This window comes from Schistocerca americana, chromosome 1 (genome assembly GCF_021461395.2).
Source record: "Schistocerca americana isolate TAMUIC-IGC-003095 chromosome 1, iqSchAmer2.1, whole genome shotgun sequence".
Taxonomy (NCBI): domain Eukaryota; kingdom Metazoa; phylum Arthropoda; class Insecta; order Orthoptera; family Acrididae; genus Schistocerca; species Schistocerca americana.
In genome coordinates, this window is record NC_060119.1 from 695036323 (window position 1) to 695062725 (window position 26403).

General features: G+C 42.3%; 2 protein-coding genes, 1 non-coding gene and 1 pseudogene across 3 annotated transcripts in view; 2 read left to right on the plus strand and 2 right to left on the minus strand.

The window, feature by feature from the left end:
• The window catches only part of LOC124609442 (vacuolar fusion protein CCZ1 homolog), a 47580-nt gene extending 44145 nt beyond the window's left edge, over positions 1 to 3435 (minus strand). The window contains exons 1-6 of the mRNA XM_047140073.1: positions 3175 to 3435; positions 2997 to 3094; positions 2809 to 2902; positions 1981 to 2193; positions 1379 to 1554; positions 1158 to 1301 (exon numbers count right to left, since the gene is read on the minus strand). Coding sequence (XP_046996029.1) covers positions 1158 to 1301; positions 1379 to 1554; positions 1981 to 2193; positions 2809 to 2902; positions 2997 to 3094; positions 3175 to 3249 — 800 coding nt within the window. The 5' untranslated portion in view covers positions 3250 to 3435. The remainder of the gene's footprint in view (positions 1 to 1157; positions 1302 to 1378; positions 1555 to 1980; positions 2194 to 2808; positions 2903 to 2996; positions 3095 to 3174) is intronic.
• Positions 3436 to 3438: 3 nt separating this feature from the next.
• LOC124609405 overlaps positions 3439 to 26403 on the plus strand; it is a 501321-nt gene continuing 478356 nt past the window's right edge. The window contains exons 1-2 of the mRNA XM_047140070.1: positions 3439 to 3570; positions 3924 to 4019. The gene's annotated coding sequence lies outside the window, so the exon portion shown is untranslated. The remainder of the gene's footprint in view (positions 3571 to 3923; positions 4020 to 26403) is intronic.
• Positions 10001 to 10075, plus strand: Trnas-cga. The gene has a single exon. It is a non-coding gene; the product is annotated as a tRNA-Ser (tRNA).
• LOC124558432 lies at positions 19273 to 19390 on the minus strand (annotated as a pseudogene).

The following is a 26403-nucleotide window of genomic DNA, read 5'->3' on the forward strand; positions in this document are numbered from 1 at the left end:
AGGTATGCTTCTGAAAACATGCTTAATAATGAGCTATTTGTCAATACCGTTGGGCAATCGTTGCAACAATGAACTGTTTGTCAATAATGATGTTAAATCATTGGAAACTTGACAATCTACTGTTTACTACTACCACCCACAAGTGTAACTTCTCTAAGATTATGGTGATAAACGAAAGGGAAAAAAAAGGTTGCAGAATGATTATATTCTCTACATGTAACTTCAGTGCCTCAGGATTTGATTAAAACTATTCACAGTCATGACTGTCACATTTTTAACTTCCACTCATAGGCTCATTCACTCGTGGAATGCCTGGTATAATATGTGGTATATCTGTATTAGACCATTGTTAAATGACTTACAATAAATGGGAGTCACACAAAGATATTTTGGGGGGTAATTAGACTTAGAAAGAAGCTACATAATGAAGCAATTTGCAGCATGCTGTAACCTTGCACATATTGCATTTGGGAAGGTCCCAAATACTGACTTTTGACAATTTCGCAGTTTGCAAAATCCAAAAAGTCTATGTGTGCATGCAAGTAACATAACCAAATTTGTTTTATGGATTTAGTCTTATCACCTCTCTACACACACCAAATGATGTTTCAGTACTATCATTCATACATGAGATAAAAAATATTGGAAACTTGCAAAAATGTGGTAACTTGTATAGCTGTTTGCCCATGTATTACTTCCAAACCATGGCCCATTGCAACACATCCTTGCTTTCTCCTAGAAGTGAGAGGTGTTACCTTTCAAATGAGACCCACCTTTTGGCTGTATTTGATTTACTACAGGAGCTAGTATATCACACATGGTGGCACCTTATTTTTGGCCAAAAATTGTAACTTTGGGAGGGCCTGGCTCAGTCCGCCAGGGTATTTAAATTGCAATACCTGATATATGAACTTACTTTAGTGCAGATATTAACTGTACCAAATTTCATTAAAATCTGTAACCATGATGCAACCCCCATGCGATGATTTCCAATGGAATGGCCCATAAAGCCTGTTCATTTTGGATTTGTACTTGAGTAAATAAAAAGTTTTGAAAATAGGCCCATCATTTAGAATAACCCTGTACATGGTGTGGTTTGCTCATTAATTGTACAGTACTTCCACACAGAAATTTACAAAATAAGAAGTGCAACAAACCTTCCATAATGAGTAGTTGAAAACTGTGTTGTTGGATGTCGGGGCATAGATCCACCTTGCAACTCTGTCTCTAAGTGAGCTGGAAGAAGACTTGTTACTAGATACCTATAGACCACTTGCATATCACAAGGCTCTAATCCACTCCTGAAAAATTAGGGAATTATTTCCAAGATGTTAGGGTTTAAGGAAACAATTCATTTTCTATATGAATTAACACTTACCAGACTAGTTGGTCATTGTACAGGAAGGCTGTATATTTCACTTGTTGGAACATAGCCTCAATGAGGTTAACAAAACACTGCACTCTGAGGAATGTTTGTTTATCTAATGGAAGGAACTGAATTCCTTGAAATACATCCAGTATGTCACAATGGTTGAGCTTCAGTGTGAGGAGATACTGCAAAGATCAGATTTAATGCCACTAGCTATTCCTATATTTAATGTGATAGGAAAAATTCAGAAGATCCCCCCCCCCCCCCCCCCCCCCCCCCCAGATATAAAAATAATATATATCACTTGATCCAAAATTTTAAAGAAAAAAGAGAGATAGATAGACACTGCATTATACATAATTCAATAAGGGGAGAGTGGGCTGGAAAAGGGCTCATTTGATCAAACTTAAAAACACCACAGAACAATAAACGCACATTTACTAATTAATAATTTAGATACCCAAGTACATTAAATACCAAGAATATTAATACCCTCAGTAAGTTTTCCAGTGCAATTTATATGTGTGTTGATTTGACAATACTCAGAACATTAGGAACATTGATTGTATCCATTACATAATTCTACAGGAAACACAAAAGTAAAATCTTACTCTTGAAAAGAAATTTTCCAGTTTCTGTTTCAAGTATCCAACATCTCCATCCTTACTATCAAGAATGGCTGTGAATGAGTTCTTGAACAAGCGAAACATCTGATATGACTGTTTTAACACAGCCAAATAGACAGTGTCTTGGACATCATCACTCTGATATTCCAAATACTCTGTATCATCTTTCGTCTTTGAGACGCAAGGAATGTTCACAGTCTGTAAATTAGAAATTTTATTTTCGAATCAGATTCAAATGAAGTAGTTAGCAATTGAAATAATCTTAAGAAAACATTGAGAACAGTGTGTGTGTGTGCGCGTGTGTGTGTGTGTGTGTGTGTGTGTGTGTGTGTGTGTGTAAATTCTGAATCACAACTACTCTCCCCCACTTGAAAAAATAATTTTCCGCTCATATTACTGTGTTTTGCTCTTAGAATGGCTTCATATTCACTGAGCTTGTAAAGCCACATGAAAAACAGTAGAACTATTGCCTAGCAGGGGCATTCCTACTGGCAAACAAATAATTTGTGTGTCCACTGTCTCCCAATGTGGCTAGATTGCTCTCAGTAAATTGGTAGGCTTGTGTAATTGTAATGTTTTGTTACTACTATAAATAAACTCAATGGAAACCATCAAATAGTTACTAACCCATTCAGAAAAATAAATATATATCGACTGGTAATAATATGGATTCTACATGTTATTCCCTATTGCATGTTTTAACTGATTAGAACTTTGTCTTTTTCTGTTGGTTATATGGCGAAACAACTGTGCTATGTTTTGACGGCACTTCGCCAATGAAATTTTACAATGCCAGGCAAAAATCCTAATTACCATCACCATCCAAAAACCGCTCTCTGGTTCATAGTAAAGTTGCTTCGTCTTCTGTGTATGTAGTGAGTCACATGGTAGGTCTGGACTGAAAGTACTGCAATCATAAAAAGAAAAACAAACAAACAAAATGATCTGTTGACTACTGCTCCAAAAGTAATAGTTACTTGAATTGCATCCGATATACTTACTCGGTAAACTTAATTATTGCTTCACTAAGGCCAACATTTTTCATCTGAGTATCGACGTCTGTTTGCGGCGGGTAATAATACAATATATTTTTGAGTTCCTGCAACGAGAATATCAGTTTCCTCTTTACTAATTAAGATTTCCTGCAATTCTCATAAAAATAAGCGTCATGGGTCCTACCTCCCCTTCCTTCTGCCCATACGAAGAATTGTAAACATAGAAATTTTGGAGGTTAATTTCAGATTTAGTTGTCATTATTCCATTTTTCGACACAACTCTTGGTTAACGTCAGAAAAACATACTCCCGCAACTACTTCATAATAAATAAATTCTGTCTCGAAATTTGTACACACTGCATTTCCGCAATCTTTAACACGACCTCCTGCACCTGCTTCACAATGCAGTAAGCATCTCCGACATTCATTTCTATGTTATCTGTGGAGATGAAGTGCTGCCATCTGTTGTCGGCAGTAGACGACGAAACGACATGGAGGGTGCGAAGTGCGGTAGTTAAAAGTTTCAGAACGACGTTCTTTAGAACAGCGAACTTTATGAAGCATCACTGCATTCCCTCTGGTAAGACAACATTAGCAATAAACAATTTCAATAAACGCTTTTCTCCCCAGCAATTATAAAATTATCAGTTGCTATTTTAAACTGACGTGCGCGCTTCCGTATAACTTGCGACTTATTTCCACTCCTCTATTCTAAATTTATCGCAGTGAAAGAAAAAAACTAACATAATTGTTGTTGTACACAAAGACGTTTCGTATCGTCACGAGAGATATTTAAACAATATTTCCACGCATCTTTCCATAAGAGCGCCGTAGCGCACACTTTAAAAACCGAATAGTGCGCACTATATTCCTGCCAGTTATAGAAAGTGATTATTAATTTTGTTTTACCAGGCGTTTCTTTTTCATTTTCAGTGAGATAACGAAAACGCTAGCCAGCGACCGTGGCATCAGTAGCAAACAAGGTTTTGCAGCTCGACGGTACCAGTTTTTCTGCACTTTCAATACTTCGTAAGTACTCGTTGTAAGCACTAATAACTTTAACTATAGACGGGCTTCGTTTTTCCAGCAGCCTTTTAGCGTAGTTTCGCAGGCATTACAAGCTGTTGAAATTAGAACAGATGCTAACTCTTTGTGCGGTTTCGTATTACTTGCAGCGCGTGGCGTCTAACGCGGACCACTGGTTTGGCTAAACTTGGAAGCGTTGGTCATCTTCGTAGCTCTCAGGCAGGAAATTCCATTGATGAACGTTGAATGTGAAATTAAAGTTAGCTTTCCATAGTCACTGACATAAATGCAGAGTTCCCTTATTGTGCATGGAACAGAAAAGTAGAACGCTGTGTGGAATCCATCCATAAGTCGGCAGTTTATAGCCACGAAAGAAACGAGGTATTTTTATTCCTATTTACATTTCTAAATCTTATTGTCATCCTCGGTGTTAAGAGATTCGTATTTATAATGATCTGTTATTTGGGTTCTTTAATTCATAAAAGCAAAATGAGGAGTGTGGCGATAATGCCACAACGAATAGTAATTTATTTCTGTCTTAAATTTGAAGGTAGTATGCACCTCACCCCATAAAAATGTTTGAAAGCTTCTCATCCAGTGCTAAGGTGAAAGTAATACAGCACTTAACCACAAATACTGCCAGGTTTACTCCAGCACAGTTATGTGAAAAGTCGATCGTTTTTCAAGATTAGAAGTACACCTTTACAGTTATCACACTTTGCTTTTAGTTATTCATTCAATTTTATTTATTAATTTTTTAAGCATCCAGCGCCACCGGTGTCCTCTCGCACTCTCCAGCGTAGCATTGACGGAACACAAATATCCGATTCCAGTGAAAAAAGAAAAAAATACAAAGAACGCGGGGGTTCCTGTCTATAAAAGCGAGGGCGCTATATGAAATTTAATTACATCTCTCTAGGGCCAATTGAAGTTTCTATTTATTATTGATGTGCTCTCCTACATTTAGAAGTCGGTGTGTTTCAAACCGTTCGCTTTTAAATACTGTGATGGTAACATCAGATTTTTGCTTCAATCGAAATTCTTAAACCTTTTTGTTCGTCGAACAGTATATCTTCATAACTAGAGGCTTTTGAACTCTGTATCGAGCAACTAATCGTGCGTATACGATGGAAAGCTGTAGTGACTTTTAAAGTAGAATCGTTGTTTAATACGATAATGTATAAATGGATGCTTCACATCACTGCTTGAAATGGTTCCTCAATCTTTAACTTTTTAAGTTAATTTTACGTGGCGTAAACACAGTATTTGTTTTTCATGCCTTATGCAAAGGGTATATACAGCTTATAATTGTCTGTTTCTTTTTTATTTCCTGAGTTTCAGAGAATCTGTGTTACACTGTCGTTTCTAACGTTTCTGTCTAGGTTGAGACCGTCTCAAAACACAAACACGACCATACTTAGCAACATAGGCTTCTACAGCCCGTCTTGTATAGAGACAAAAACCATTACTACTTTAGACGGTGTTGCGTTTTACGTTAAATAGATTATCAGATCAAAATATGTCAACGTAATGATATCCTATAGCAACAACGTACATTCCGAATTACAACGTTGCGACGTTACGAGCGATTAATGTAATGACATTGAAAACAGTCAGGAAATTGGAAGCAAATTAACTTTTCAAGAATGCGAGGAATACTTGGACAACAACGTTATGTGGAATTGAAATTTTGTAAAAAAATTGCATTCCCACATTTTGGTGTTGCAGCGAAATCTGAATGAGGAAACTAAGGTCAAACGTTCATTCTTTGCAGTTGCGAGATGTGTTCGACTAGATACCATAAAACGGCCTCTAGACTGTCAACAATACTGCACAACATTGTGCAATATTATTGACGTTCACACTAGGCTGCTAAACACTATTGTCAATTGTAGCCTATTGTGCAAAAAAAGTGGTTCGGAATGTTGGACGATGAATATGCTGCTACTGCGATGACTGCTCTACTTTGTAGCAGGGAGAAAAAAGGTGGATGGAAAATTCGTTCGAGGAATGTCAAAGTAGACTCACGATAACTTACTGAGAGAACTGAGAGTGTACGAAAAAAAAAAAAAGATTAGCGTAACTGTAGGTGTGTTAATGATCGATACGTTACTAGAAATGGTTCTCGCTATACATTGTCATACCTTCTGCAGCCGCCCATGTCCTCATCACCAAAAAACAAAATAATACTTTGCGAGGCCCAGTTGCACTAAGTCAGCATTTATTACGCTACGATATCTTGCTACTGGCAGTTCTTTCGAAGACTTGAAACTTAAAAGTGCTGTTCGGCCTTACATTATTTGAGACATGGTTATGGAAACGTACCGTGCAACAATACGTGCGCTAAAGGATTATATTCGGGTGGTAATGTATGCACAGAGAAAAATATCTATATATACTCTTATTCACAATTTTACATTAATTAAATTTTTTGGAAGCATCCTCCTGCGCAGCCGTTCCTTATATTTTCTGAGGAACAAATCATATTCTTTATCATTCTATCACTTCCAAGTTTTTACTCATCTGCCCAAACCTTGCAATGCCGAATTTTACATTACGAGGACTCTAATAATAATGCTATTTTGTCTTGTTTCGAGCTCATTTCCCACATAACATTAGCGAATCGAACCTAACGTAATCTTTTTGGCTTGTGCAACACGCAAAAAGACTGTCAAGGATAGTGTCAATACTGCGCACAGACTACAGAATATTTCCATGAAGCGCAATATATATCCAAAGTTTTTGATGTTCTTGATATTATTGCGGAATCTCTAGGAAAGTTTAGGAGTGAGACGGTCAATATTACTGCGCATCCGGGAAATATTGTCAATATTATTGACCTTTTGGGGCCGCTTGAGAAAGGACTCTGTTGCCATGATTACAAAACAGACTGTCATACCTTCTTTTCGTAAACACTACTCATACGAAGGCCACTGCAACAGCCACTGAATTGTTTGATCTTTAATGCTACATGACGGCAAGGCTACTTAACTAGAAAAGTTTTGTTGAAAGAGATTTCAGTTTCTTTATTACAGTACAAGAGAAATGATTATGTTAGTCCAGACAATTTAGAAAGAAACGGAACAATAAAAAGCATTGAGTAGCTTAATGAAGTTTCCGGTACTTCTGCTGTGACTGTCAGATCGCTCATTGGTATGCAGAAATAAAGATATTCACTGTAAATGCTGAAATTGAAGATGATAGGCAAAGAGGAAACGACATATTTCTCCAACCCTAGTGTTAACAGATAAAAGGTTGTAACCATTTGCGAAACCCGTAATGGAATGATCACACGGGCTCTGTTGTAGGTAAAGTGGGTATCAGACATCAGTTCATTGGTAAGCCACTGAGAAAATGGACTCAGTCTGCAACTGAGATTGCTTACGAAACGTGGTACCCACATGTGTGAGACCCGTACCAAACAGGAGTAGCAGGAGATACTGAACGTGCAGCACTGTTCGATTCACGGGAGAGTCTATTTACAAAGTTACAAGAACCAAAGGCAAGGAAGTATGGTGGGGTGACCAGTATAAAAGGCGGACCGATTACATTAAACGAAACAGACAAGGCAGCGTGATACGTCTTAAGAATTATGTCTTGGATGGTCACTTTAGCGCAAAAGGAGGTACCGTACCTGTCCTTGATGGTATCTGCTTCTGCAATGCCGGAAAACAGGGGCAAGGTCTTGACAAGTGATATGACAGGTAGTTCATCATTATAGGTGTAAATGATAGCAAATTTAGACCAAATGAAACACCCAGTCACCGTAAAGTGTGCCCAAACAGTCGCATTAATACGAGGGGCGTTTGAAAAGTCCGTGCAAAGTCCGAGAGGTGGCACCATCAGCTCGTATCAATGTCATGTTTAGTTAGTAGCATCTTTAGAAAGAACGCACACCAAGTTTCAGCCATATTGGTCTATTTCTTTGTATTTGGCATTCGTGTGAATCAAGGAAGTCGGTTGATTGTCAAAAAATGGACGAAAAAGAATTTCGTGTGGTGATTAAACATTACTTTATGAAAGGCAAAACGCCTGAGGAGACTAAAGAGAAGCTTGATAAACGTTAAGGTGACTCTGCACCTTCGATTAGAACAGTTTATAAGTGGTTTCAAAATGTTCGGAGTGGCCATATGGGCACAAGTGATGCTGAACGTTCTGGACGCCCTGTGGAGGTTACGACTCCATAAATCATTGATAAAATCCATGATATGGTGATGGAAGACAGAAGAGTTAAGGTGCCTAAGATTGCTAGTGCTGTGGGCATCTCGAATGAACGGCTACATAATATTTTGCATAAACATTTCGGTATGAGAAAGCTCTCTGCAAGATGGGTTCCGCGATTGCTCACGCTTGACCACAAACGGAATCCAGTGAAGTGTTGCAACGATTGTTTACAGCTGTTCAGGAGGAATCTGCAGGACTTTAAGCGTCGTTTCGTCACTGTGGATGAAACATGGATACATTACTATACTCCTGAGACCAAACAACAATCTAAACAATGGGTTACCAAGGGAGAATCTGCACCAAAAAAGGCGAAGACCATTCCTTCGGCCGGAAAGTTTGTGGCGACTGTCTTTTGGGATTCGCAAGGGATAATCCTCATCGACTATCTGGAAAAGGGTAGAACTATTACAGGTGCATATTATTCATCGTTACTGGACCGTTTGAAAAACCGAGCTGCAAGGAAAACGCCGGCGATTGGACTGCAAAAAAGTCCTTTTCCATCACGACAATGCACCAGCACACACCTCAGCCTTGTGGTCGCAAAATTAATGGAAATAGGATTCCAACTCGTTTCACATCCCCCCTATTCTGCAGATTTGGCTCCCTTGGAGTACTATTTGTTCCCCAATTTGAAGAAATTGCTGGTGGGACAAAGATTTTATTCAAACGAGGGGGCGATTGCAGCAATTAATAGCTATTTTGCAGACTTGGACATTTCCTATTATTCGGAAGGGATCAACAAATCAGAACAGCGTTGGACGAAGTGTATAAGTCTAAAAGGAGACTATGTCGAAAAATAAAAAGGTTTACCCTAAACACGTAAGTAGTTTTTATTTTTGCACGAACTTTTCAATCTTGCACCATTTGCCGCAATTCAGCAAAAGGCTTTGGAGAACGAGTAATTTCCTGCTTCATCATGTCCCATGCGTGTTCATTTGGTAAAAAAAAAAAAAAAAATCTGCTGATCTTGCTTGGCAGGGCAGTTGTTGTACGCTAGGAAGAGCACGTTCGGTCGCAGCAGCCATGACATCCACTGTCCTGCTGAAAAAGCACGTCACCGTCCTGTCGAAGAACTGGCAGTAGCACGGCTATAACGACCTGTGCGATGTAGCGGGCACTGGTTACTCTACTCTGCAGGAGCACTATATGTGACAGCGTCTTGTAATTGTGGCCCCAATACCACGAAGCCTGGGGCGGGACCTGTGTGTTTTGGGTAACGTGCTCCCAGATTTTTTCTGTGGCTGATGTTCGATCGGCCACTACTGCTCTCACAATGCGTCGATCTCGATATGCGTCCGTGCTGTGCGGACGCCCAGAACCTGGTCTGCAGGTGGGTGAATGTTCCATAGACCACTGCTGAAAATAGCGACGAATCACCAATACATTGTGCAGCGAGCCCTCGGTACGTCCACCCAGCTTGCCGCAGGCCCATAGTGGCCCACTGTTCAAATGGCTGAAGTCGTGCAACAGGTGCACATATGAAACTTCCTGGCAGTTTAAAACTGTGTGCCGGACCGAGACTCGAACTCGGGACCTTTGCCTTTCGCGGGCAAGTGATCTACCGATTGAGCTACCCAAGCACGACTCACGTCCCGGCCTCACAGCTTTAATTCCGCCAGTACCTCGTCTCCTACCTTTCAAACTTCACAGAAGCTCTCCTGCGAACCTTGCAGAACTAGCACTCCTGGAAGAAAGGAAGTTTGGAAGGTAGGAGACGAAGTACTGGCGGAATTAAGGCTGTGAGGACGGAGCGTGAGTCGTGCTTGGATAGCTCAGTCGGTAGAGCACTTGCCCGCGAAAGGCAAAGGTCCCGAGTTCGAGTCTCGGTCCGGCACACAGTTTTAATCTGCCAGGGAGTTTCATATCAGCGCACACTCCGCTGTAGAGTGAAAATTTCATTCTAGAAACACCCCCGGGCTGTGGCTAAGCCATGTCTCTGCAATATCCTTTCTTCCAGGAGTACTAGTTCTGCAAGGTTAAAAAAAAAGAAAAAAAAGGATTCAAATGGCTCTGAGCACTATGGGACTTAACTTCTGAGGCCATCAGTCCCCTAGAACTTAGAACTAGTTAAACCTAACTAACCTAAGGTCGTCACACACATCCATGCCCGAGACAGGATTCGAACCTGCGACCATAGCGGTCACGCGGTTCCAGACGTAGCGCCTAGAACCGCTCGGCCACTCCGGCCGGCTCTGCAAGGTTCGCAGGAGAGCTTCTGTGAAGTTTGGAAGGTAGGAGACGAGGTACTGGCAGAAGTAAAGCTGTGAGGACGGGGCGTGAGCCGTGCTCGGGTAGCTCAGTCGGTAGAGCACTTGCCCGCGAAAGGGAAAGGTCCCGAGTTCGAGTCTCGGTCCGGTACACAGTTTTAATCTGCCAGGAAGTTTCATATCAACGCACACTCCGCTGTAAAGTGAAAATTTCATTCTAGGAGCACATACTTGGGGGCGGGGGGGGGGGGGGATTGTTGCACCTTAGAATGAATGTTGCAAACACTGTTCACCTCTCAACTCAGCACAGCTACTGCTTGCGGAGTCAGTACACAGACAGGTCTCCAGAGCGCCATCTGATCATCGATGACCGTGATAAATGAATCAGCAACATACAATCCCTCAGTATGGACGTGTACCCTAGCGACACTGAACACAGTCCGTGAGCGTGTTGCATTTTTTCCCGGCAGTGTTGACTTCAGTCTAGTCTCCGAATTGTTATACGTAAGCGCTTCAAAATGGAGAGCGTGACGCGTTTTTCCATTTTTTATTTACCTCAATACGACTCACTTTATTCTTTGGCTATTATAGCGCCGAATGAATGGGAAGACTTTGGTGTTAAGTACGTTAATACAGCCACTGATTCTGCCGTGAAAGCCGGCCGCGGTGGTCTCGCGGTTCTAGGCGCGCAGTCCGGAACCGTGCGACTGCTACGGTCGCAGGTTCGAATCCTGCCTCGGGCATGGATGTATGTGATGTCTTTAGGTTAGTTAGGTTTCAGTAGTTCTAAGTTCTAGGGGACTGATAACCACAGCAGTTGAGTCCCATAGTGCTCAGAGCCATTTGAACCATTTCTGCCGTGAAAAGAGTGTGCGTACGGATATATAAATAAAACATCCGACTGTGGATGAGAATTGCGCTTCTTAGCATTCAAGCGGACTATAGTGCAGGACGTGATTCGTACTCTCTGTTCGGAAGAGACGACGTTCGCTATAGAAGGCAGTCACTTCCGTCAGACTCATAGCTGTTGCTGTTGTTAGGTGGAATGATGTAAAACACACAAACCACAGCCTGATGCCAGGTTTGAAAGAAAACATGTCGGTTAGTCAACGAATCCATATGTCTCTGGCTTCCTTCAGTGCGTTAAATAGTTTATGTAACTGGTACGAGGAATGTACAGTCGATGTGTAGGCCTCCTTTACTTATAGTAAAAATTACAATACTTTCTCAGATATGAACCATGGGCGAGCAAGCAGTGGGGTGGATTATATAAGACACCAAGCGCGACTCATTGAGTAACAGATGCCGGAGAGAAGCAGAAATAGCGAAATGTTCGACGAAAACGATAGTAACGTACGGTGAACTCCAAGGACGCGTAGTAGGACCTCAGATCTCAATATGCATGAAATATTTAACAAACAGTGCCAGTAGCACTACCACATTGTTCACTGACCGTACTGTTGGCTACAGAAAATGCAGAGATATACTTGGACAAAATTTCTAACTTATTAAAGGGTAGCTCTTTTTAAATGTGGGTAAATGCAAAATAGTGCCTATAAGAAAGAGAAAGAACCCTACAGTTTTCCGTTACAAGATTAGTGATGAACTGGAGCACGCCAAACCGAATAAATATTTGAAGTAACACCGTGAAGCGATAGTAGTAGTGAAAGCGACTGGAAGACTTAGTTTCGCAGGGAAGTGATGGGTGCATATGTTAAGGAAATCGTACGCAAGACGTTAGTGGGACCAGTTCTTGAGTATTGCTCTGATGTTTAGACTACATATCAACGAGGCACGACAGCAGAATTCGCAAGAATTCTGATACGTGCTGCTACGATTGTAACAAGTTGACATAGTGAATGTATCTGACATTGTCAGAATAAAAGAAACCGATCGTAAGTAGATAATAAAATAACGGGCACACCTAGGTAAAGACTCTTTGGTTACTTGCTTTAGGGTAATTAATGGGAGAAACGTTTTTGTTCGCCAAATTTTTGTGTCGTTGTATTCCAGATTAGCTCTATAGAGCTAAGATCAAAACAGTACATTCCTTATGTTTTAAAACTGCATCTGCTTTAAAAACAGACTTTGGTTTATTATAAAGCACAATTTATAAAATCTCATTCCTTGTTCAGCTCGGTTCAAAGCTGATTTTGCTCTGAATGAGCTATTCAGTTATATCATTTTTGCGAGTTGGAGAAGTTAGGGTTTTATTTGTGTGAAGACTGTGATACGGCGTATTGGCGTATTATCAAGAACAAGAATACTACCAGCCTGGATATTAGGAATCAGTTTGTCTTCTAACTATTTGTGATAGTTTGCCTCATTTCTACCTTCGTGATAACCTTTGGATTTAGATTTACAATCAGAAATGAACTCTGTTTCTTCTAGGAAACCCATTGCTCCTCCAGCGTGAGCCATAGCTCTTTGGCCTGCACTGCTGTTTGTCATTACACCCGCAACTCCATGATATCAGCACTTTTTCACGGTACAACACTTGTGCACCCACGCTTGGTCCGCGTATACCACTGGTTTATTTGGGCGCTTTTCATTATTTCTAATTGCTTTCAAGTATTCTACACGCTTTGCAAGATTGTCGGAATGTCCTGTTAGGATCAGAATTTTCCTACACTGTTTGTTCTTCTCTCTTGAAAATGTATCTCAGTTTTCGAAAATATAAGAAGCTTTTTCAGTGTTGGGATTTACTTCTTCTGCTCACAGTACTCCAAACATTTTCTTCAAGTTCGTGCTTTATGGAAGTCATCTACAGAAACTACTTTTCTATGACGCCATTGTCTTTTGGCATTTTAATCTCTTCCCCCTTTTCTTTCGTTTTCTTACATTCTTTTGAAATTTATTTAGCTGTTATTTCTGACATCCCTACCATTTTTGCCGCCCACAAGATTGCTTTCTGTAGTTCAGTAATGTTTCACAAGTTACGCATTATTTCTGTTGTATTAATACTACACTGTCCTCAACAAAGATATGTTCTAATTTACAAAAAGGTCCTGAAAGCAGAAGAAACTATAAACGCCAAAGCAAATCAGCAAAAAGTCAATGTTACCTCAACTTGTAAAGTCGCAGCCGTGGACGTGACGAGACTCCTCAGTCCCAATCATATTTTATGTTGTAACTGGGTTTTACGAGGGCACTGTATTGATATTTCATCTAAATTAATGTTGTTATGTACAAAGGTAGTAATGATGAAGAGTAGGCTGAAGTTCAAGACATTAGTCAGGAAGAATCAATACGCAAAGAAGTGGGATACGGTAGTACTAAGGAATAACGAGATACGTTTGAAGTTCTCTAACGCTATAGATACAGCAATAAGGAATAGCGCAGTAGGCAGTACAGTTGAAGAGGAATGGACATCTCTAAAAAGGGCCATCACAGAAGTTGGGAAGGAAAGCATAGGTACAAAGAAGGTAGCTGCGAAGAAACCATGGGTAACAGAAGAAATACTTCAGTTGATTGATAAAAGGAGGAAGTACAAACATGTTCCGGGAAAATCAGGAATACAGAAATACAAGTCGCTGAGGAATGAAATAAACAGAAGTGCAGGGAAGCTAAGACGAAATGGCTCCAGGAAAAATGTGAAGACATCGAAAAAGATATGATTGTCGGAAGGACAGACTCAGTATACAGGAAAGTCAAAACAACCTTTGGTGACATTAAAAGCAACGGTGGTAACATTAAGAGTGCAACGGGAATTCCACTGTTAAATGCAGAGGAGAGAGCAGATAGGTGGAAAGAATACATTGAAAGCCTCTATGAGGGTGAAGATTTGTCTGATGTGATAGAAGAAGAAACAGGAGTCGATTTAGAAGAGATAGGGGATCCAGTATTAGAATCGGAATTTAAAAGAGCTTTGGAGGACTTATGATCAAATAAGGCAGAAGGGATAGATAACATTCCATCAGAATTTCTAAAATCATTGGGGGAAGTGGCAACAAAACGACTATTCACGTTGGTGTGTAGAATGTATGAGTCTGGCGACATACCATCTGACTTTCGGAAAAGCATCATCCACACAATTCCGAAGACGGCAAGAGCTGACAAGTGCGAGAATTATCGCACAATGAGCTTAACAGCTCATGCATCGAAGCTGCTTACAAGAATAATATACAGAAGAATGGAAAAGAAAATTGAGAATGCACTAGGTGACGATCAGTTTGGCTTTAGGAAAAGTAAAGGGACGAGAGAGGTAATTCTGACGTTTCACCTATAATGGAAGCAAGGCTAAAGAAAAATCAAGACACTTTCATAGGATTTGTCGACCTGGAAAAAGCGTTCGACAATATAAAATGGTGCAAGCTGTTCGAGATTCTGAAAAAAGTAGGGGTAAGCTATAGGGAGAGACGGGTCATATACAATATGTACAACAACCAAGAGAGAATAATAAGAGTGGACGATCAAGAACGACGTGCTCGTATTAAGAAGGGTGTAAGACATGGCTGTAGCCTTTCGCCCCTACTCTTCAATCTGTACATCGAGGAAGCAATGATGGAAATAAAAGAAAGGTTCAGGAGTGGAATTAAAATACAAGGTGAAAGGATATCAATGATACGATTCGCTGATGACATTGCTATCCTGAGTGAAAGTGAAGAAGAATTAAACGATCTGCTGAACGGAATGAACAGTCTAATGAGTACACAGTATGGTTTGAGAGTAAATCCGAGAAAGACGAAGGTAATGAGAAGTAGTAGAAATGAGAACAGCGAGAAACTTAACATCAGGATTGATGGTCATGAAGTCAATGAAGTTAAGGAATTCTGCTTCCTAGGCAGTAAAATAACCAATGACGGACGGAGCAAGGAGGACATGAAAAGCAGACTCGCTATGGCAAAAAAGGCATTTCTGGCCAAGAGAAGTCTACTAATATCAAATACCGGCCTTAATTTGAGGAAGAAATTTCTGAGGATGTACGTCTGGAGTACAGCACTGTATGGTAGTGAAACATGGACTGTGGGAAAACCGGAACAGAAGAGAATCGAAGCATTTGAGATGTGGTGCTATAGACGAATGTTGAAAATTAGGTGGACTGATAAGGTAAGGAATGAGGAGGTTCTACGCAGAATCGGAGAGGAAAGGAATATTTGGAAAACACTGATAAGGAGAAGGGACAGGATGATAGGACATCTGCTAAGACATGAGGGAATGACTTCCATGGTACTAGAGGGAGCTGTAGAGGGCAAAAACTGTAGAGGAAGACAGAGATTGGAATACGTCAAGCAAATAATTGAGGACGTAGGTTGCAAGTGCTACTCTGAGATGAAGAGGTTAGCACAGGAAAGGAATTTGTGGCGGGCCGCATCAAACCAGTCAGTAGATTGATGACCAAAAAAAAAAAAAAAAAAAAAAAATGTACAAAGGTAACCAGATAAAAATTATCATTCACCTTAGTTCACATAAAAATCTTACTTTTACTTACGTGACCATGCAGAGTTGTACCATGCACTAAGCATCCAATTGCAGTTCGATTATACACATTTCAGGCTTATACAGAGGCTTCGCAATGCCGTGCAGTCAGTACTGACTTCCAGCGTAGGAAGCACAAACTCTATGGAACGGGACCGTTAGGCCCCTACAGGGTTAACGGGCTGTTGAGTTACATACTTCTACTCCGCCGGGACTCCTAAGTCCAGCCAGCAAATGAAGGATTAAAACACTGAACTTGGAGCTGGGAGGAGCGAAGTTAAAATCCCCGTCCTCTTATCATCCTCATTAATTTCTCCACGTTTTCCCGAAACCACTTGAGATGAACGCGAGGGAGTCCCTCAAGTAAGGCCGTAACAAGTTTCCTTCCCCATTCTTCTCCTGCCCGAGCTCGTGTTCTGTCTTCAATAACTACGACGTCTACAGAATGTTACGCTGGAACCCTCTTTTCTCCCGTTCAGTTGCTTCACTCGCAGGAATGCATTAAAATAAGAATAGTTGGGCACTTGAAGAAAGACGCCTACTACCACATCAAAACTTGCGTTGAAAATTATACGAACTGACGTCAAAGGAGAACTAATGAACATTCTTCATGGTGCCTAAATTACAGACGAGTTAGGACAGTCGTATTTTTCCGCATCTAGAAGAACCGAAATTCCAAAATAGCAAACCGTTCTTTGCACTGAGTATACCTTACTTTACTGAAAGTTTGGGTAATGCAATGTCTTTTGAAGAGTCATGACAGTACCCTGTTTGCAATGACTGGAGTAAGCTGAAGTTCTTGCTACTTTTCCGGTTTTTAATGAGATGGAAATGAAGAACTTTAAGAAGCAACATATGAAGGGCGTTCAATAACAGATTTTTCTGAAAGCAGGTTGGTTTTATTCAGCATTCCGATTCATATTATTCCCCATTCTTTTGGCTACAAAACCCTATTTTTCAAAATAATCTCCGTTCAATGCGACGGCCTTACGCCACCTTACTGGGAGACTTGTATGACCGCATGGTACCACTCTACCGGTCAACGTCGGAGCCAACGTCTTGCTGCATCAAAAACCTCCGCATCACCCACGTACTGCTTCCCGCGGAGTGCATCCTTCGCTGGGCCAAACAGATGGAAGTCTACGGGATACTGGCTGTAGGGTGGCTGAGGAAGAACAGACCAATGAAGTTCGTGAGCTCCTCTCGGGTGCGCAGACGGGTGTGGGGCCTTGCGCTGTCATGGAGAAGGAGAAGTTCGTTTGCATTTTTTATGGCGACGAACACGCTTAAGTCGTTTCTTCAATTTCCCAAGGGTAGCACAATACTTTTCAGAGTTCATCGTTGCACAATAAGGGAATACATCAAACAGAATAACCCCTTCAGAGACCCAGAAGACCGTCGTCATATCTTTACCGACTGTGGGTGAGGGTTTGAACTTTTTCTTCGGAGGAGATGTAATGTGGCGCCACTCGATGGATTCGGAGTGATACACACATGTTTCATTGCCTGTGATGACGTTCGACAAAAAACTGTCACGATCAGCCTCGTAAAGCGCAAGCAATTCCGCACAGATGGTCTTTCGTTGCTCTTCATGGTCTTCTGTTATGCTGCGAGGAGTGCAGCAGGACCACACCTTTAAGTACACTAACTGGTGGACGAATGAGTCAGCACTGTCAAACAGAAACGTCCAATTGACCAGCGAGATGTTTAAGTGTGATCCTTCGATCCCCTGGAATGAGAGAGTCCACACGTTTCAACATTGCAGATGCGTGCGGTCGGCCGGCACGCGCGCGATCGGATAGGTCTGCGTGACGTTGTTGCGAAGATGACGGACGCCTCGCTCAACGACTCACGGTATTTCTTCTACTCACTGCCAGGTCTCCGTAGACATTTTGCAAGCACCTATGAATATCTACGATGCTCTGGTTTTCAACCAAAAGAAACTTAATGAAACCTTTCTGCTTGGAATGCTACGTTACAGGGGCCATTTTGAAGGCTACGTATAGCGCCGACACATATCGGCGCTTCATGAAACTATAGGAACTGAAGCGGGACTATACCACGATGTCACACAACAAATTCCGCATGTTTTCAACTGAAATTAGCTGAAAAAATGGCTCTGAGCACCATGGGACTCAACTGCTGAGGTCATTAGTCCCCTAGAGCTTAGAACTAGTTAAACCTAACTAACCTAAGGACGTCACAAACATCCATGCCCGAGGCAGGATTCGAACCTGCGACCGTAGCGGCCTTGCGGTTCCAGACTGCAGCGCCTTTAACCGCACGTGAAATTAGCTGAGAACAAATGTGTTGCATTACTTATTGTACACCCTTGTAGTGTACTTATTGAATGTTTCAAGCTGGCCGTGGTGGCCGAGCGGTTCTAGGTGCTACAGTCTGGAACCGCGCGACCGCTACGGTCGCAGGTTCGAATCCTGGCCGGGCATGGATGTGTGTGATGTCCTTAGGTTAGTTAGGTTTAAGTAGTTCTAAGTTCTAGGGGACTGATGACCTCAGAAGTTAAGTCCCATAGTGCTCAGAGCCATTTGAACCATTTTTGAATGTTTCCTTCAGCTTTTGTAAATCATTCGTGGAAAAGTTACAAACAACGATGAAGAACCTCGGTGTGAATGATCGTCAACAACAAAAGTGATACCTGTGTAGAAGGTGCTAAGGTTGCCGACGATCGCTGTTTAATTGTCTGTGCGGTTCCTAACAAAGTGAACTTCAGTACACGATCACACTTTCTTACTTCATTGTAAAAAATTAACCTCTTATCAGAACAGGCGCTGTGAAACCAATTTACATATAGAAGTTGACACTGAGGATTGTAACATTGAAGCTTATATTATTTAACCAAAATAAAAGACAGTTGTTTAAACACAAAGCTAACGGCTGCGATTCACGATTTCGCATCTGAATCTGCATTTTTAGTGCAAATGGGTCATTGGCGTTGCAATGTTTCGGCAATCTGCCTTGCTGCCATCATTGATCTTGCGAAACATTGAAGTGATGGGACTTGTTGGCACTCTCAGCCTACTCGTGATGAATTCGCCTGAGGCGTTATACGAATAAAGAGGCTTGCGCTCTAAGAGAACCGAAATTGGATGTTACCACGTTATGGCACTCAATCCTCTTGGTCTTAAGTGTTGTTTCATTCTGAAGACAAGCTCAGAATGACTCTGATTTCGAATTACACTGCACAGCATTCCGTCGTCAGGCCACAAGTGGCCCATCGGGACCATCCGACCGCCGTGTCATCCTCAGATGAGGATGCGGATAGGAGGAGCGTGTGGTCAGCACACCGCTCTCTTGGTCGTTATGATGGTTTCCTTTGACCAGAGCCGCTACTATTCGGTCGAGTAGCTCCTCAGTTGCCATCACGAGGCTGAGTGCACCCCGAAAAACGGCAACAGCACATGGCGACCCGGATGGTCACCCACCCAAGTGCCGGCCACGCCCGACAGCGCTTAACTTCGGTGATCTGACGGGAACCGGTGTTACAACTGCGGCAAGGCCGTTGGCGAATTACACTGCTGAGAGAAAAAAAAAAAAAAAAGGATACGTGCAGCCACCTCAAGGACTGCGGTCAGTGGCACCAGGGTACAACATATGCATAATGAGAGATTTTGGTGTTAATGATTCGTTTGTCACGAAAATTGGCAATCAGAGGGCGCTCAGAATGCCTGCCTGTGCACCCTGTGTTTTGACTCTGCAGGCAGTGTTTGCAACATTCATTTTGGGGTACCCCACCGACGAGTACGTACTACTGATGAACAGCTTCAGCCGTACGAACAGGAGCATTGGGGCCTGCGGGAAGCTCGATGGACGTATCGGTGGATTGTTGCACGTTTTGGTCACAATGCATGGGCAGTTTGTCGCTGCTTTCAGCAGTGGTCTGTGGAACATTCCCACACTGGTAGACCAGGTTCTGGACATCCGTGTGGTACAGGCGTACGTGAAGATCGACGCGTTGTGCGAGCAGCGCACGTCGATTGAACATCATACAGCGACGAAAGCCGGGCACGTGTGGCACTTGCTGTGTCATCAGAGAGCACTGGGAACAATCTGCTTGCAGTAGGATTAAGGTCACACACGTGTGCTTCTGGCCAGGTTACCGCTGGCACCACGGCAGCGCCAAGCATGGCTTATCTGGTATCGTGAAGGAGTTGACTGAAGAGTGTAGTGTGCACTAGAAGTCCCGTCCGAGGCTACATGGTGTGGGTATGTGGGGGCGGGAGGAGGGGAGGGGAGAGAGAGCGGTCAGTTACAACTTACCATAATATTTGGTATATTTGCAGGGTAAAGTAAACAGTGCTATCGACAGGGGATGTCAAATTGACTCCATATTATTAGATTTCCAGAACGCTTTCGACACCGTTCCTCACAAGCGTCTTCTAACCTAACTGCGTGCCTATGGAATATCGCCTCAATTGTGCGACATGATTCGTGATTTCCTGTCAGAACGGTCACAGTTCGTAGTAATAGACGGAAAGTCATCGAGTAAAACAGAAGTAATATCCGGCGTTCCCCAGGGAAGTGTTATAGGCCCTCTCTTGTTCCTGATCTATATTAACGACTTAGGAGACAATCTGAGTAGCCGTCTTAGATTGGTTGCAGATGATGCTTTCATTTACCGTCTTTTAAAGTCATCAGATGATCAAAACGACTTGCAAAATGATTCAGATAATATATCTGTATGGTGCGAAAAGTGGCAGTTGTCCCTGAATAAAGAAAAGTGTGAAGTTATTCACATGATTACTAAAAGAAATCGGCTAAATTTCGATTACGCGGTAAGTCACACAAATCTGAGGGCTGTAAATTCAACTAAATACTTACGGATTACAATTATAAATAACCTAAATTGGAAGGATCACTATATAGTATTGTGGGTAGACTGCGATTCATTGGCAGAACACTTAGAAGGTGCAACAGGTCTACCAAAGAGACTGCTTACACTACGCTTGTCCGCCCTATTGTGGGGTATTGCTGTGCGGTGAGGGATCCGCATCAGGTGGGACTGACGGATGGCATCGAAAAGGTACAAAGAAGTGCAGCTCGTTTTGTATTATCGCGAAATAGGGGAGATAGTGTCACAGACATGATACGTGAATTGGAGTGACAATCATTAAAACAAAGGCGTTTTTCGTTGCGACGGGATCTTCTCGTGAAATTTCGATCACCAGTTTTCTCCTCCGATTGCGAAAACATTCTGTTGGCACCCACCTACATAGGGAGAAATGATTATCACGATAAAATAAGAGAAATCAGGGCTCGCACAGAAAAATTTAAGTGCTCGTTTTTCACGCGTGCCGTTCGGGAGTGGAATGGTAGAGAGACAGCATGAAGGTGTTCATTGAACCCTCTGCCAGGCACTTTATTGTGAATACAAAAGGAACCACGTAGATGTAATGCACGCTACATTGCAGACGCCATTATCCCCGAGCTATTGCCATTTCTTCGACAGGACGGTGACAGGCTTTTCCAGCAGGACACTGCACGTCCACGTACGACTGCTACGGCGGAACGTACAACTGCCCTGGTCACTAAGTTCACCAGGGCTCTTACGAATTGAATGTATATGGGGCATGATGAAGGAACTTGCTCTTTCCGCAGAGTCTGAGAGAACCATTGCCGAAATGCAGCGAGAGGTGCAAGATGCTTGGGCAATCTATCACTGGATACCATTCGGCACCTTCATTGTTTGCCGCCGGAAGGTGTGGTGAGGGGGAGGGGGGGGGGGACTGTTTAGATACCCCTTACTATGACAAGCGTGTTGGCAGTGTAATATAAAATTAAGAAAAATTTTAAAAAATGTTCAAATGTGTGTGAAATCTTATGGGACTTAACTGCTAAGGTCATCAGTCCCTAAGCTTACACACTAGTTAACCTAAATTATCCTAAGGACAAACACACACACCCATGCCCGAGGGAGGACTCGAACCTCCTATGGATCAGCCGCACAGTCCATGACTGCAGCGCCTAAGACCGCTCGGCTAATCCCGCGCGACAAAAAATTTTTTAGAAAAAAGCTGTGAGTAATTCTCAGAAACGCATTACTGGAATTGTTCCAAAAATATAAAGAATGCTAACGTTACTGCATAGCCAGGAGAGAAGAATGCGTTGGTTAGTTTTTTGTTAATAAATTTTGAACTGATCAACGCTTATGGATATGAAATAATTGAACGCGATGCTCTTGAAGTCAGTATCTTTCGTGAATTAAATGTCAGCTTCTTCTTTGCGTCACTTCTCCGATTCTGACTGCAGAATAGTTCGCACTCTTGAGCCGTACTAAAATCAGTCTTGCTAGCTTGTCGCTCGACACCTGGAAACAGCTGAACGAAATCCTTTGATCACAAACCAAAAGGAGTGGCACAGTGCTTAGCACACTGGACTCAGATTCAGGAGAAAACGGTTCATGTCAGATTCAGGTTTTCCATAGGCTCCCTAAATGTCTTCAGTAAGATGCCGGGATGGTAAAAGCGGCTGATTTCTTCCTCCAGTTCGAGCTAGGGCTCTAACGACCTCGTCTTCTATGGTTATGTAAATTCTAATCTTTCTTCTTTCATAGACCACAGTGTATACTGTTCCTGACTGTTTAGCTTTATTGAAACTCTTGGAAAGCATTCAAATTGAAGGAGAAATTATATTGTGTTGGAGATGCACACTAGCTTTGGGAAACAAATACAAAAAGAGAAAGACAATAAAAGTGGCTTCTTTTCACAGGACGTTTGATGTATTTTAGAGAAAAAAAGTGAGTCTTCTTACAGGTTTTCTGGTGAAAGTGAGAACAGTTAAGCACATGATGTTGTTTCATGAAAATATTGTATGGCCTGATAAAGTGAAATGTCTGTATGGAAAGACACTAGTCTACTGGAACTGTCTGAGTCGAAGTATGTTCAGAATGTAATTTCAGCTTATTGTTTTGTGGTATTTCTCTGCAAAAGAATGATACGTATTGCAAAAAGTTATAACTGGTATACTCCAATAACACAGCGCGCGACGCAAAACGTGCGATATAAGAAGGTGGACGTAACACTGTGCGCTTTACCAAGTGCAGAAAAGTTGTATCCTATGACCATAACATTACATAATTAGTCACGCTTGAGACCAATTTTTGTGTCTCTGTGTTCGTCGTCGAATATGAGGAGTCTAGGAATCCTACGTACTCGGTTCGCTAGACAAACAATGCAAACTAATCTTATTAATGAGTTTTATTCCAAAAGGATAGGATCACAATACTTAACTTTGTCAATTACACAGATGTGTCGCAAGCAAAGGGCGACATGCAAAATAAGCAATGTTCTTCAGTACAAACAATCCTAAGTCGCTGCTATATAGATAGTACAAGCAAAGTAACAAGTGTCGATGCTACTATAGATCTTGCCAATCTTGAATCCACTTTTCAACTGGCCCGTGACCAGTCGGTCGCGGCGCTTGTGCCCTCTTCACATAGGGGCCGCTACTGTCGCGTTGTCGTCCTGGAGAGGGGTCTGTCAGCGTGTGATTGGCTAACGTCTTCTCACAGCCATCTCTTCTCTATCGTTCCCGACTGGCGTGCCGGCGCTTGGCTTTACGCCGTAACACCAATCATCTCATACAAACAACTGGGTCTAAAAACTAGCATATATTTGAAATGGAAATATCACATGGGCTCCCCACCTCTGGACGTAATATCGGCCTTGATACGCCTGGACAGTGAGTCAAACAGAGCTTGGATGGCGTGTACAGTTACAGCTGCCCATGCAGCTTCAACACAAGAGTAGTGACTGGCGTATTGTGACGAGCCAGTTGCTCGGCCACCATTGACCAGACGTTTTCAATTGGTGAGAGATCTAGAGAATGTGCTGGCCAGGGCAGCAGTCGAACGTTTTCTGTATCCAGAAAGGCCCGTACAGGATCTGCAACATGCGGTCGTGCATTATCCTGCTGAAATGTAGGGTTTCGCAGGGATCGAATGAAGGGTAGAGCCACGGGTCGTAACACATCTGAAATGGAACTTACACTGTTCAAAGTGCCCTCAATGCGAACAAGAGGTGACCGAGACGTGTAACCAATGATACCCCATAACAACACGCCGGGTGATACGCCAGTATGGCGATGACGAATACACGCTTCCAATGTGCGTTCACCGCGATGTCGCCAAATACGGATGCCACCATCATGATGCTGTAAACAGAACCTGGATTCATCCGAAAAAATGACGTTTTGCTATTCGTTCACCCAGGTTCGTCGTTGAGTACACCATCTCAGGCGCTCCTGTCTGTGATGCAGCATCAAGTGTAACCGCAGCCATGGTCTCCGAGCTGATAGTCCATGTTGCTGCAAACATCGTCGAACTGTTCGTGCAGATGGTTGTTGTCGTGCAAACGTCCCCATCTGTTGACTCAGGGATCGAGACGTGGCTGCACGATCCGTTACAGCCATGCGGATAAGATGCCTGTCATATCGACTGCTAGTGATACGAGGCCGTTGGGATCCAGAACGGCGTTCCGTATTACCCTCCTGAACCCACCGATTCCATATTCTGCTAACAGTCATTGGATCTCGATCAACGTGAACAGCAATGTCGCGATACGATAAACAGCAATCGCGATAGCCTACAATCCGACCTTTATGAAAGTCGGAAACGTGATGGTACGCATTTCTCCTCCTTACACGAGGCATCACAAAAATGTTTCACCAGGTAACGCCGGTCAACTGCTGTTTGTGTATGAGAAATCGGTTGGACACTTTCCTCTTGTCAGCACGTTGTAGGTGTCGCCACCGGCGCCAACGTTGCGTGAATGCTCTGAAGAGCTAATCATTTGCATATCACAGCATCTTCTTCCTGTCGTTTAAATTTTGCGTCTGTAGCACGTCATATTCGTGATGTAGCAATTTTAATGGACAGTAGTGTACTTGAGACATCTACGTATCACTTCCTTGCCGGGCCACGAGGACAATATTAATTACATTGCACGTAGTTACATTTAAGCAGTCATTATTCCCGTGATCTATTACGCGATTGGAACGCTATAAATTCTAACATGTGGCACAACGTGTGCATGCATAGATAAGCCAGACTTTTCGTCTGGTAGACTGGACTGCATGAGTGTAGTTTTTATAAGGTTGTCTACTCTCCTATAGGCTAAGTTCACACTCCTATCTTCTAAGTTCACAACATGGTCTCAGAACACAGTGTAAACACAGTGTACAACTAGTAAAACACGAACATACGCTGAACAAAGTTTAAACAAAGTTGCACATGGCTGTCCTCTCTCAATATAATTAACAACTGCGGTGACGGTAAGGGAATCCGGTTACAGAATTCAAATAAAATAGATACTGCCGAAATAAGGTTGGGTAACTGCCCACTACTTCTGGTCACTGTTCTAAATTGAAAAAAAAAAAAAAAAATGCTTGAATAAAAATAAGAGGGTTAAAGGGGACATGTCTCCTTCATAAACTGCACGAAGGGAACAATGGGAACTGGGATTTGAGAGAGAACTGGAGCTTCTAAAATGCAGATCAATGTGATTATTTTTAGCCAGCTTCCCAGACTCAACTACGGGACTTCTTAATTGGTTCCACCGTTGCGTTTCAGCCGTATGATTCAGAGCAACCGTGCTACATAACAACAGGTGCAACGCAGGTAAATAATGCCGCTCTCAAGAGTTTCTTTGTCACCGGTGTAATGTAGTACAATTCAGTAGAAAAGACAGTCCTGTTCACACTTGTTTATGGCGTATGTGGCTGAAATGCTGCACGAATACTGTAGATATCTTAACTAATTTAGGAAGAGATCTGAAATCAGGAGAAGATGATGTTGCAGTCACAGAAATGATGCGTGGTGCATGTAACTCGTGACGTCAGGAATCCGTGCTCAGTGAAGGCGACGGCGTCGTGACGCCCAACCCAAAAATAACGGTCGCAGCTCCCGCAGCATTGGCCTTGCCGCCAATGACTCTGACGCGGAAATATCTCTACCTACATTCAATGGACAAATGTAGCCGTTCCGAACGACACTACGATCTTTAGTTTTCTGCGTTACAAAGTTATCTCGTGGTTCTGAACCGAAGACAAACTTGTAGTAAAAGCGTTTATACAGGGTGTTTCAGAAAGAATGATCTGATTTCAAAACTCCGTATTTTTTGATAAAAAGTACCACAAACATGGAATGAGTTGAAAAATACTCACAAAATTTTAAAGTTTAATGTATACTATTACAAATGCTCTGTGTGTCTACCAGCAACAGCACGGACGACATGTAGACTAGCTAAATTCGTCATAAACTTCACACAATGCATTTGCTTTTACAGAAGTTGTGACCGCTGTTATTCTGCTCTTCACTTCTTCTGTATCACGACATAAAGAGGAGATGAACACACTTTCCTTCACATATCCCCACAAAAAAAAAAAAAAAAAATCGCATGGGGTCATGCGTGGTGATCTTGAAGGGCAAGAATGCAGGGCAGTGTCTCGGGGAACCATGCACCCTATCCAGCATTGAGCTGTCTTCAAGTGCTGAAGAACTGGCTTGTTCCACAATTTCAGGA